Source organism: Mytilus trossulus, chromosome 8 (assembly GCF_036588685.1).
Source record: "Mytilus trossulus isolate FHL-02 chromosome 8, PNRI_Mtr1.1.1.hap1, whole genome shotgun sequence".
Classification (NCBI taxonomy): domain Eukaryota; kingdom Metazoa; phylum Mollusca; class Bivalvia; order Mytilida; family Mytilidae; genus Mytilus; species Mytilus trossulus.
This window is the reverse complement of record NC_086380.1, coordinates 78,017,856-78,031,499: the sequence shown is the minus strand read 5'-3', so window position 1 is coordinate 78,031,499 and position 13,644 is coordinate 78,017,856. Positions and strand designations below refer to the sequence as shown.

Sequence of the window (13,644 nt, the reverse complement as noted above, 5' to 3'; positions counted from 1 at the left end):
CTTGATAAATGTTTGGCTCGTTTCTTCATGACAGTGAAAAAAGACGACGAGTCTAACTACGAACCTCAATATGTCAGATTAATGCAGAGCAGCATATCAAGATATCTAACAGAGAAATGTGCAATAAATATAATGGTTGACAAAGAATTTCACCACTCTAGAGTTGTGATGTCTGCCTGGCAAACTGAAACAGCTGAAATCCATGGGAATGGGAGCCAAAAAAATTCTTAAGGGTTCCGCGGAACCCAGTGTCTCGCCTACTTTAGCTGTAACTCCTAGGCTCAACAAAAATTAAGTAAACAATCAATAAAAATATTCCTCTTGATACATGTACTATCTTTTGATAGTAAGAACCTTCTGTCCAAGTTTGGTAAAAATTTCAGGATAGTTTGTGAATCGAATAAATGTTTTAAAAACTTTAACTGCAGACTGTATGTAATGTTAACTGGAAGAAAAACTAAGTCCATTTATAAGTAAAATACAGATACACAGGTACCAAATATTAACAAAATTTCCTTTCTAGATACTAGCTATAGCATTTGATCATAAACAAGCTTCTGTCCAAGTTAGGTACAAATTTAAAATAGTATAAGAAAGTCATTAAATTTTTATAAAAAAAAAATAAAGAGTGAATGTGTTGTTTCCTGGCAGAAAACCTAAGTCCATTTGAAAGTATAATACGGAAAAAATGAATTATTTTTTTTACAAAATTTACTTCTGAATACAATCTTATGATCATAAACAAGCTTCTGTCAAAGTTTGGTACAAACCCAGGATAGTTTAAAGAAAGTTATTAAAGTTTTAAAAACTTTAACCAAAGAGTGAATGTAGAAAAACTAACTAAGTCCATTTATAATTAAAAAACAGAAAAAATGGAATTTTATTTTTGCAAAATTTACTTCTGGATACTATCTTATCATCATAAACAAGCTTCTGTCCAAGTTTGGTAGAAATCCAGTATAGTTTAAGAAAAATATTCAAATTTTAAAATCTTTAACCACAGAGTGAATTTAATGTTTCCCTGCAGAAAAACTAAGTCCATTTATAAATAAAATACAGAAAAAATGGAATTTTATTTTTACAAAATTTACTTCTGGATACTATCTGATGATCATAAACAAGCTTCTGTCCAAGTTTAGTAGAAATCCAGTAAAGTTTAAGAAAGATATTCAAATTTTAAAAACTATAACCACAGAGTGAATGTAATGTTTCCCCGCAGAAAAACTAAGTCCATTTATAAATAAAATACAGAAAAAATGGAATTTTATTTTTACAAAATTTACTTCTGGATACTATTTTATGATCCTAAACAAGCTTCTGTCCAAGTTTGGTAGAAATCTAGTATAGTTTAAGAAAGTTATTAAATTTTCAAAAACTTTAACCACAGAGTGAATATTTGTGGCCGCCGCCGTCGACGGAATGTAGGATCGCTTAGTCTCGCTTTTTCGACTAAAGTCGAAGGCTCGACAAAAAGGAAAGCAGACCCCTTCACAGCTGAGGAAGTTAATTTACTATACGAAAAAGAGCTGCTTGGTGCAGGTAACAATTCTTTGCATAATTATTTTTTTGTTATTGATGTTTTAAATAGCTTTGTCTTGTTATTTGGCTCTTTGTGAGGTCACAATTTTCTCTACAAAATAAACACATTGATATGATGTAATTAAAAAAATGATTTGACAATACCTTGAATTATCTTTACCTGATTTTGTACAGTCATAAGAATGTATATTATTTTAACCTAACAAGTCTAAATCAAATATTTTTTACTCAAACAAACAAATTCCTTAAATTTATTTGCAGGAAATCCTCAATCTCTAGTAAGAACTGTTTGGATGAATAACACTCTACATTTTGGTTTACGCTCCCGGGAAGAACACACAACTCTAAGATGGGGAGACATCCAAAATGAAGGCAACTACTGACGGAGGGCAGTATCTAGAACATACTGAGAGGATAACCAAAACAAGAAATGGTGCTAACTTGGACACACATGCCTTTCAGGCCAAGATGTTCGCTGACACAGGTAATATTTCAGGAAAAGTTTTATAGGGGGGACAAGATTCAAAATAATTATTTCATTTTGTAATTGAATTACAGAATAAGTAAATTAAAAAACGCAAAACATAGTATACATGTAGTGTAAATATGTATTGACAAGATATCAAGATATTGCCATCACAAAATAACAGCCAGATATCATATATTACAAGTGTAGCTACATGTACATGTATATACAGTACGCCCAGAGAGTATGTAATCGCGAACTCTAATCACCGATTTCCGTATGTAGCGGATTTACACCGCGAATCACGGATTATACTCCCAATTTCCTCCAAAGATTCCCTCCCAACATCGCGAGGCTGTTAATTGGTTTATTGCCCATCGTATGAACTGAAAATTAATGACGCGTGACAACATCATCGGATTAGCCAGATTTATTACCTTTGTACATTTAATCGATCTTGATTGCACCTGTGTTCTTTAAAATACGGTATTTAAATGTCCTTTCATTGTCAGATAAAAGTGGGACATTTTTATTTAAAATAAGATAATTATTTTTGTATGTATATGCCCATGTCATTGTCTTATGACAGGCAACGTACAACGTATAAAAATACGAATAAAACACTTATTTTGTATTTTCATTATAGTCCGATCCGGTCATAATTTTTGTTTTTTCAACAAAGATGATTTTACCACAATCAGAACCTTTTATGACCTACTCAGTGAGCAATATTCGGTTCATTAATAGTTCAATATTATATAATTAATATCAACTGGCTTAAATCAAAATGATGTTTTTCCGGTCATATGTATGAGCAATATTCAGTTCCTTTATAGTTCAATATTATATAATCAATTTCAACTGGCTTAAAACAGAATGATGTTTTTATGGTTATATGTTCAATCTAAATTAAACCCAAGAGTTAATTTATCAGATCAACAAGTGAACTCTGTTTAATACTTTCAATTTATTTTGAAATGTAAAATATTATGTTTCACTACCTCGGTAGATTACCGACTTGAAATATTTGAATTTAAAAAAGAAACTGTAAAGTGACAAATAGTTTTGTATGTATGCAATGTGGCAGCCCTATATTCATAAATACTGAGATACATTCGCCGCCTAGACACAACACAATAATCACAACCTTATTTATTTATATGGAGAAAAAAATCATGTGTTTTTTATCCGTAATGATCTGTTATTGATCTTTAATTATTTAAAATAAATTGGATTAGCGCAATCCGTCCGTATTTTACTGCTTGTTAAAATCCTCGGCGAAATATAAAAAGAAGTATTTCAACAATTTATAAAATAGAATATTAAAATGAAATTATATCGTATTTCAAGAAAGAAATATGTAAAAATAAATTGTGGATCGGATTTTTACGATATCGATAAATTTTCACAGACGATCTCTACCAACGCCCATTAGGAACTGAACGACATGCATCCTGTTTTCATCTACCATTAATATATAGTGTTGACTATGGACGTATTAATATATAATGTCCGGTTTTATGTCCTCTGTTGACTGAGAAAGGTAAAAATAAAAGTCTGATGTTGGTTTATTCAGAAAAGGAATATAATTAGAATCCGGTTAATCAATTGTAAAAGGACCTTCTAGAGCCTCAATCTTAACGCGCACACATTTATGTCAATTTTTTACAAAGCAAGTTTAAACCTTGAATGAACTTTCCCACGGTTATCCAGAAAGGTCACCTGAGTTTTCTGTTACATGATACTATTTCCCGCCAAATAAAAATCTCGTGGACAAAATTGATGTCACTATTTTTAGCATTCAATATTGTGAGCGAAGTCAAGTTCAAGTTCAACTACGCACTGTTGATCACTGAGATGCGTATTTTCTTCCCACGGCAATTAATTGCTTTAAAAATATTTAAAGATCACTCTTCTAAATACAACACAAAAGTTTACATTCATTGTGCGTAAATGAATATTATGCAACGATGAGTTGATGGCAACTTGATGCAGCTATAGAAGTAAGCCTGTTGTAGCCGAAATGTATTATTTTATCCTAAAGTAGTGCTAACAAACCGTGAAGAGAAAATGCCGTAGACTTATTAAGCATAAGGAATGGTGAATAGTATTTTCTTTTTTTCTTGCATATTGCATATACAAGTTTTAAAACGTTATTTTCTATCTTTCTCACATTTTATACCTTCAGCGTTAATTTCCGTTTGTTTTCACGCAAGTATGTCTCTTTTTGTAACTTAAGTTATATAAATTACCGATAAAATAAATCGAGATCATAATGAAGTATAGATTTTTTTTATAAAACTTTAATGCAATTGTAAGCATTAACAACAACCTTTTGCTTTTTAAAACTTTTATTTTGTAATCGTAAAATGGAAATTGTGTAGACTTATTAGCATAACAGATAGTGAATAATACTTTCTTTTTTACTTGTATAAACAATTTTGAGACTTGTAATTTTTCTTAAGGCCAAATAAAAAAGCATGTGTGTTTCCTGTTTCCCTACCTACCCTATATTTTAAGCTTAGAAATAGCCTACCCTAAAGTTTTTTTGGTCATTTTTCAATAAGCACTGTTAAAGTCAGGATTTCTCTCCCATAGACTCAATGTAAAAAAAAAATGGTAAAATAAAAAAAAATCCCTACCTACCTACCCTATTTTTTTCAAAGAGGAAACAGGAAACACACATATTATTTTATTTGGCCTAACACTGCCTTAATTTATTCAGCGTTAGTCTCTGATTATTGTTACACAATTATATCTCTTTTAGTAAATTAAATATTTATTAACTGATAAAAAACGGAAGTCAAAATCAAATATAGTTTGTTTTTAAAACTTGATTTAAATGTACAGAGTCAGTGCAATTAAAAGAATTAACAACAACGTTTTGATTTTGATTTAATCTTTCAATTGTTTCAAGCAATCAGATATAAACTGATAATCAATAGACAGGAAATGCAATTGTTTAATTACATAAGAAATCTCGCATACCTTGACTGTCGCTTGCCGGCATAGATCAGAAGGATTAGGGCAATTAATTACCTGGTGTGACACCGCGTCACTCCAGACTGGGAGAGATGTCGCTAATACAATAAACAAAAGGTAACGGATTTACGCGAAAGTCGGAGGGAATACTCCCAAATTTCTCCGAGAATTTAGGGAGTGATGTCGGAGTTTCCTGGTGTAACACCAGGAAAAAACTCGGTGTATGGAGTATGGGATGGCTTTCGCAAAAAACTGTACTGTATATATCATATTGTAAACATGCATATAATAATGACATTTAAACAATCAATATTGAACTGGTTTATCTTCTTTCAGGTAATCCTAGATGTCCTATACAGACATATAAACAGTTTCTTAGAAGAAGACCAGAAGATATGGTTGCAGATGATTGTCCCTTTTATTTGGGGTTTTCCAGGCAAATTAAGGATGACGGGGTCTGGTTTTCAAGACAAGCTTTAGGAAAGAACACTCTAAGTTCTTTTGTTAAAAAAATGTGTGAAGACGGTGGTATTCAGGGTAGAAAAACTAATCATAGTGTCAGAAAAACTACTATCACTGCCTTGGTATATGAGGACATACCAGATACACGCATAATGCAGTTGAGAGGACATAAAAATGTTCAATCCATAAACTCCTATAGCTCAGCATCAATTGAACAACAGAAGGAAATGTCTTATATTTTGAGTAAAATTGGTACAGGGAAAATAACTTCGGATAAAAACCCAAGGCCTTTGGATGATAACAACAATGATATACCATCAGATGATGATGCAGAACTTTTGTCTGCTTCCCAAGAAGCCGAACTTTCTTTTGTATTGAAAGACATTTCAAATATTGAATCTAATTCTAAACCAGTTTCAGCAACAACAACTACAGGAATAAATGAAATGCCAGAAATAGTACATGAAAATCACAAAGGAAAAGCAATGCATATGTTTGCAGGGGCAACTATTACAGGAAATGTGACAATTAATTTTTCCAACTAAGAACATTAATATACAAGTCATGTAATTGTTTTCATACATTTATGTCACCCTGATGCTTGTTATATCATTTAATAACAACAATTAAAGTTCAGAAATTTGTATTTGGTTAATTATAAATTATCAAAGAAAAACAAAATTTTAATGGTTTTTGTCTGTATTTCTTCTGTTGAAGTAAAATGTATATGATAAAAAGATCATTACATGTCATTTTTCATATCATACCCTTTATCGGCCCTCGGTCATGATATCATTCCTCGAGCCTGCGGCTCTTGGGCTGATATCATGACCTAGGGCCGATAAAGAGTATGATATGAAAAATGCCATGTAATAATCTATACATATTGTATGTGTTGTTATTGTTATTAATGTCAGCAAAAAGCTATACAGACCTTATATTTGTAATGTACATGTATGTAACCCAGACTTAAAATTAAATTTTCTATTCTATACTATTGATTAGCATTCTTAAGCTACTGACAAAATAAATAAATAATTTCTTTAAAAATTCCACTCTTAGAAACTCCCTATGCAGATTTTAGGAAATTTCTTCTTTAAACTGAAACAATCAAATACCACAATAGACTTTTATACGATTTTTCTACTTACAAGTGTTTGAAGATTTATTCCTCCTTTTTCTTTCTTTCTATATCCTATATTAGGTGGTAGTTTATTGAGTCGTATACCAAAGCCTTCCAATTCTTTTTCTATCAGTTTTTTATGCTGTAAAGGTTTCAAAACGTCCAGCACAATAAAAATCAAACCACATGTTCTGGCCACTGTGATAAGAAAAGAATGTATTATACAACATTTTCTAATCTACCATGAAATTACATTTACACTCAAACATATGTTCTTGCAACCTTCGTTTTCATATATTTTTAATTAGATGTGATGCTAATAATATTTCTGGTACCAATTCAAATGCACCGGGCCAGATTAGCATTAGTCTCTTCAATGATCATGATGATGCTGTAAGACAGAAATATTTGAATATCCAAAATCTAATACAAATATTGAGGTGCTGATCTGTCAAAACTCCATTAACAAGATCAAGCGAGACAAAAATCGTGCAGAAGTATAAAATGGGGATTTAATAAATTCAGTGGCAATGAAAATAGTGGAAGAAGGTATGAAAGTAAACTTATACAAGAATGTTAAATAAAATGTGTGTCAGTCATAGAAACTAAAACGTTAATCTCAATCTCATTAAATTAATGCAGCAATCCAAAAATTAAATAATAATAATGAATCCACAGAAATGACTGATGTAATATTTCCAATAAAATTACATTCTTCATTCTGTAAAAGACAGTGAATATGTATATAATCAGAGGTCTTTTATCAAGACTTCTTATTATGATCCTTTTACATTGTGCTATTAAGAAACTGTCCAATATACTTGTTAAGCTTTCCATATCATTTACTTGTTCCAAATCAGAATCCTATTGTCCAGTGGTTGTCTTTGCAAACTGTTTTAAATCGAATTTGATTTGCTGAAATAAGGCTTTTTCACATTTTTTTTTATCCCAGAACCTTTTATAGCTTATGTGTTTTGCTCATTGTTGTAGGTCATATGATGATCTATAATTGTCAACATCTTTATCCTTTTGTTTTTCATTGATATTTATCTCATTGGTGATTATACCATTTCTCCTTATCCAGTATTCCTGCCTGTCCTCAATAGAAAGGTGCCCTTAGTGAAATTATCCTTGCCCTTCTTTATATATAACATTTGTATAATAAGAAATGGATGTGTAGTTAGTTTTACCTGCAATGACCTGTTTTCCTCTTCCCTTTCCATCCTTTGCACCCTCAATAATACCAGGTAAATCAAGGAGCTAAAAAATGAACATCAAAATTTACAATTTAATAACTGTTGAAATGTAGTCCTCTCTGTGCAGTTAATTTGTGATACCATATAAATATTACCAAGGATTTTAGATGTATAACATCTACATGATGAAAGGATGAACAGACAAGTTCTATGAGTGAAGGTATAATAAAAAGTCAAGACAACAATATACAATGTATCTGACAGAAAAGAAGGTAATTCCATCAAAAGCATAAAACAAGACATCAGCTTCTTAATGGCATAATAGTAAGATATCCTGGTAGTGAGTACAAAAACAGTATAAAACTAGAGGCTCTAAAGAGCCTGTGTTGCTCACCTTGGTCTATGAGAATATTAAACAAAGGACGCAGATGGATTCATGACAAAATTGTGTTTTTGTGATGGTGAAGTGTTTGTACATCTTATTTTACTAAGTTTCTTGCTGCTTACAATTATTTCTATCTATATTGAACTTGGCTCAGTAGTTTCAGTGGAAAATGTTAGTTAAAATTTACAACTTTCATGAAAATTGTTAAAGGGAAAATTCACGATTTTTTACTTATGGTTTAAATATGTTCATTATGACATAATATATATATTCACAAAGTTTTATCGCTATATGTGCAGTAATAAAGGAGAAATTCAATATTTAAATGAAAAAATATTAACTACTTCCTGTAGGTCGTGACGTTTTCTCCTGGTTTTTGCATGCCGGGATTTAAAAAACAATCATTAAAAGTCTTGGTTTTTAATCATATTTTAACGTAATCGTCAGCGCGCCGATGACTTATGCTTTATCTAATAACCATCCGATAATAAGAAGATAAAACGCACATACGTTCAATTGTACATATTCATGAGATAAATTTTCTATGTTAAACGTATATATTCGAATTATTTTTGTAGACAACACAAAAAGTTATAAATTGATTTTTAATTAATGTATTTTCGGACTGATAAGGTGAACAAAGTAAAGTACAATAATCTGTAAAGACAATATGTTGGTGTACTCTTATTGACCTTTAACTATCTCTGCTATAACTTTGTTGATACGATGTGTGTATTCACGGTTCTGTAGCAATACTCGTAGATGGCTTGTTGAAAGGTAAATTGTTATTTGCACTTCGGTATTTAACCACGCCTCTCGGGCTAACCTTGACAGGTGTGACTGTCTATTCGGATCAGTGAATTATAAGACAAGGGGAGCATCCAATACACATATTTAAAATATATATTCAAGTTGGTGACAAATAAAAATTGATCGCCGTGGAATTATTTAATTATGTTTGGTGCTATTATTTATTTGAATTCAAATAAGTTAATTTACTAAGAAATACACAATTTTTGGTTAAAGACGGGAAACTTAATTCATATGTCCGATTGAAATTATTTACACCTTTTGTCCTTGATTGATGTCTAATAAAAAGGAGAACTTAGAAATTATAAATAGCTTTACCAAAGTATTTTCATTTGTCTTTATTAGGCAAATAAATGAATGAGAACACTTAGATTTAGACTTTTTAAAAGCCACGTACAAATTAATAACTGGAACTCACTGAAGATAACTCTACCGAAGCGGAATATAATATGAACGAATAAAGAAAAAATACTTTTGTACTTGAGAAGTCTTAAAACATTGACAGCAAATTTAATGTCTTCTTGGAATGGAATCAAAAAATTACGAATAGATATTCTTTATCAAGTGTGAAAAACGTCAACCAAATTTAACCATAATCGGGGACGTCCTTATTAAAGTAGTCTTCGTCTCACAACGTATAATACTTAATAACTATTTGACCAAAGATGTTTAAAAACAAAAGACAACGAATTAAATGTCATCTTTCCCTATTTTTGAATGTAATTATAAGTCTGTTTAACTGGCAAGAATACCCTTAAAGCGGACAAATATCTGACAAGCAGTTTATTCTTTAAATTTGCTGTCATTGAATATCAAGAAAGAAAATAAATCCCGAAAATGATTTGAAACTTTAATACTCAATAGCTTTCCTAGAAAATATTCACATCCCTCGGGGATTATTAGTGTACGTCCAGTTGCATATGTCGGAACAATTGTGGTGATGACGAATTTCTTTCTTTATTCGAGAACAATCTAATTGATATATAAATCTGTGATTTTACTATGTTCATAACTTCGATGAACCAAAGCAAGTTATAGATCGACCTGTATTTAAATCAAATTGGTCCTCTTCTTCTTCTTTTGGTATACAATAGTCTATCGAATTGGATGATTACATACTGTTGGTATACGTGGACTAGTCTATTTACAAAACTTTTACCCCAATTTGCACAAAATGTATGTTTCTTTCTTATGTTCAATGTATACAGGTATATATTTTAAATTGCGCTGTAGTTCCGTAACTTTCTATCCGGGCGTTAAACGAATCGTCGACAAGTGCGCACATTTTTTTAATCAACATTTCTGGAATGATCCAACTATGTCCTTTACTATTAACAACGAGTAAATATTACATTGTCCCAGAGACATATAATACAATTATATGTCTCTGATTTTCCCCAAATAAACCCTTGGAAAAAATACCTATATTTGTATATCTTCAATTTTTTTTTTTTTTTTTTTGGTATCATTTTTTTTTTTTATAAATAATATTCTTTACACCAGAAATTTTATTTATAAACAAGCGTATGAGTTAAGTAATGACTAGTATATTATATCACTTTCGGACACGCAAGACAGAGATGTATATTATACATGCACCTGATAGTTCAAAATGGAAAGTTATAAGTTATCGGCCGTGTACACTGATCAATACCTACAGAAGTGAAACGATGCATGAACTTGCAGGCCCGACAGGAAATCGCTTGAATACCTGGTCGTGTCACCTTACACCCCTCACAATACCTTTGGGAGTAATACCTTAAGCCATGCGGGTGATCAGTGGAGCGAAGATCCTAATTTATTTGAATAAAGTATATTACTTTAAAGAATTATGAACGAATTAGATTTTCGAAAACAATTTTCACGGAACTCTTATTTATGATTTGAACTTTGACTTTTTAACTAATTCCAATATTAACAGTTTAAAAATAACAGACTATATGGTTATTAAAAATATAAGAACATTTTCCGAATCAAGTTAGTTAGTCCAGGAACATATATATTAAGTTAGATATACTGTTCCCAGGTTATTCAGATAAAACAACCGTACGATTGACAAGATATCGACACGTAATTACGACAACATCGGTTACTGTAGTTTTGTTTCTTTATGGTTTATAGACATATCGTGATTTTTATTTGCACAAGATAACAAAATGGCTGAACGCAAAGAACTGATACTCAAAATTTAAAATCGATGGTGATCTCTTATCTAGCGGAATAAAACTTTAATATTTATAAATTTGAGCATTTTTATACAGAATGGACATAATATGAATTTTTGATTTTTTTGCGAAGTTTCCCTTTAAAAGTTTACTATAAAGGGCAATAACTCCTAAAGGGGTCAACTGACCATTTTGGTCATGCTGACTTATTTGTAGATCTTACTTTACTGAACATTTTGCTGTTTACAGTCTATCTCTATCTATAATAATATTCAAGATAATAACCAAAAACATCAAAATTTCCCTAAAAATACCAATTTAGGGGCAGCAACCCAACAACGGGTTGTCTGATTCATCTGAAAATTTCAGGTAAGATAGATCTTGATCTGATAAACAGTTAAACCTTGTGTGATTTGCTCAAAATGCTTTGGTTTTTGAGTTATAAGCCAAAAACAGCATTTTACCCCTATCTTCTATTTTTAGCCATGGCAGCCATTTTGGTTGGTTGACCGGGTCACTCCACACATTTTTTTAAACTAGATACCCCAAAGATGATTGTGGTCAAGTTTTGATTAATTTGGCCTGGTAGTTTCAGAGGAGAAGATTTTTGTAAAAGATTACTAAGATTAACGAAAAATGGTAAAAATATCAATATAAAGGGCAATAACTCTTAAGGGGTCAACTAACCATTTTGGTTATGTTGACTTATTTGTAGATCTTACTTTGCTGAACATTATTGCTGTTTATAGTTTATCTCTATCTATAATAATATTCAAGATAATAACCAAAAACAGCAAAATTTCCCTAAATTTACCAATTCAGGGGCAGCAACATTGGGTAGTCCGATTCATCTGAAAATTTAAGGGCAAATAGATCTTGACCTGATAAACAATTTTACTCCATCAGATATGCTCTATAAGGTTTGGTTTATGAGTTATAAGCCAAAAACTGCATTTTACCCTTATGTTCTATTTTTAGCCATGGCGTCCATCTTGGTTGGTTTGACGGGTCACGTCACACATTTTTTAAACTAGATACCCCAATGATGATTGTGGCCAAGTTTGGTTTCATTTGGCCTAGTAGTTGTAGAGGAGAAGATTTTTGTAAAAGATTACTAAGATTAATGAAAAATGTACTATAAAGGGCAATAACTCCTAAAGGAGTCAACTGACCATTTTGGTTATGTTGACTTATATAAGCCAAAAACTGCATTTTACCCCTATGTTCTATTTTTAGCCATGGTGGCCATCTTGGTTGGTTTGACGGGTCACGCCACACATTTTTGTCCAGCCTTCGAATTTAGTCGAAAAAGCGAGACTAAGCGATCCTACATTCCGTTGTCAGTGTCGTCGTCCGCAGCGTCCACAAATATTCACTCTGTGGTTAAAGTTTTTGAAAATTTTATAACTTTCTTAAACTATACTGGATTTCTACCAAACTTGGACAGAAGCTTGTTTATGATCATAAGATAGTATCCAGAAGTAAATTTTTCAAAAATAAAATTCCATTTTTTCTGTTTTTTACTTATAAATGGACTTAGTTTTTCTGCGGGGAAACATTACATTCACTCTGTGGTTAAAGTTTTTAAAATTTGAATATCTTTCTTAAACTATACTGGATTTCTACCAAACTTGGACAGAAGCTTGTTTATGATCATAAGATAGTATCCAGAAGTAAAGTTTGCAAAAATAAAATTCCTTTTTTTCTGTTTTTTGCTTATAAATGGACTTAGTTTTTCCTGTGGGGAAACATTACATTCACTCTGTGGTTAAAGTTTTTAAAATTTTAATAACTTTCTTTAACTATCATGGGTTTGTACCAAACTTGGACAGAAGCTTATGATCATAAGATAGTATCCTGAAGTAAATTTTGTAAAAAAATAAATCCAGTTAACATAAAATAGTCTGCACTTTAAGTTTTTAAAACATTTATTCGATTCATTAACTATCCTAAATGTATACCAAACATGGACAGAAGCATCTTACAATCAATAGATAGTATCAGTAGAAATATTTTTATTGATTGTCTTCCTCATTTTTGTTGAGCCTGGGAGTTACAGCAAAAGTAGGCGAGACACTGGGTTCCGCGGAACCCTTACAAATTTTTTAAACTAGATACCCCAATGATGATTGTGTCTAAGTTTGATTTAATTTGGCCCAGTAGTTTTTGAGGAGAAGATTTTTGTAAAAGTTAACGATGACGACGACGACGGACGCCAAGTGATGAGAAAAGCTCACTTGGCCCTTCGGGCCAGGTGAGCTAATAAAAAGAGAGTTAACTTTACTAAAATTTACATATCTTAAATAGACTGAATACATGTACAACTATCAAATTACCACACAGTCATTGTTTTATTGGTCAATATGTTTTGCCATCAACCTTTGTCTTCAAGTCAAACTTTGTTGCATTAATGTTGATTATCTCCTTCAGAGACCACTGTGTATACCTACCATGTATATCAAGGTATCCCATTGTTTATTACTCTACTGCATAATCCCTACTTTATGTTTTGCTTC

The 13,644-nt window shown here is 31.4% G+C and overlaps 1 protein-coding gene across 2 annotated transcripts in view; it reads right to left on the bottom strand.

Moving 5' to 3' along the window:
* LOC134681430 (developmentally-regulated GTP-binding protein 1-like) overlaps positions 1–13,644 on the bottom strand; it is a 49,513-nt gene that overhangs the window by 27,373 nt on the left and 8,496 nt on the right. For both annotated transcript variants that reach the window (XM_063541057.1, XM_063541059.1), the window contains exons 4-5: positions 7,763–7,832; positions 6,601–6,770 (exon numbers count right to left, since the gene is read on the bottom strand). In XM_063541057.1, coding sequence (XP_063397127.1) covers positions 6,601–6,770; positions 7,763–7,832 — 240 coding nt within the window. The remainder of the gene's footprint in view (positions 1–6,600; positions 6,771–7,762; positions 7,833–13,644) is intronic.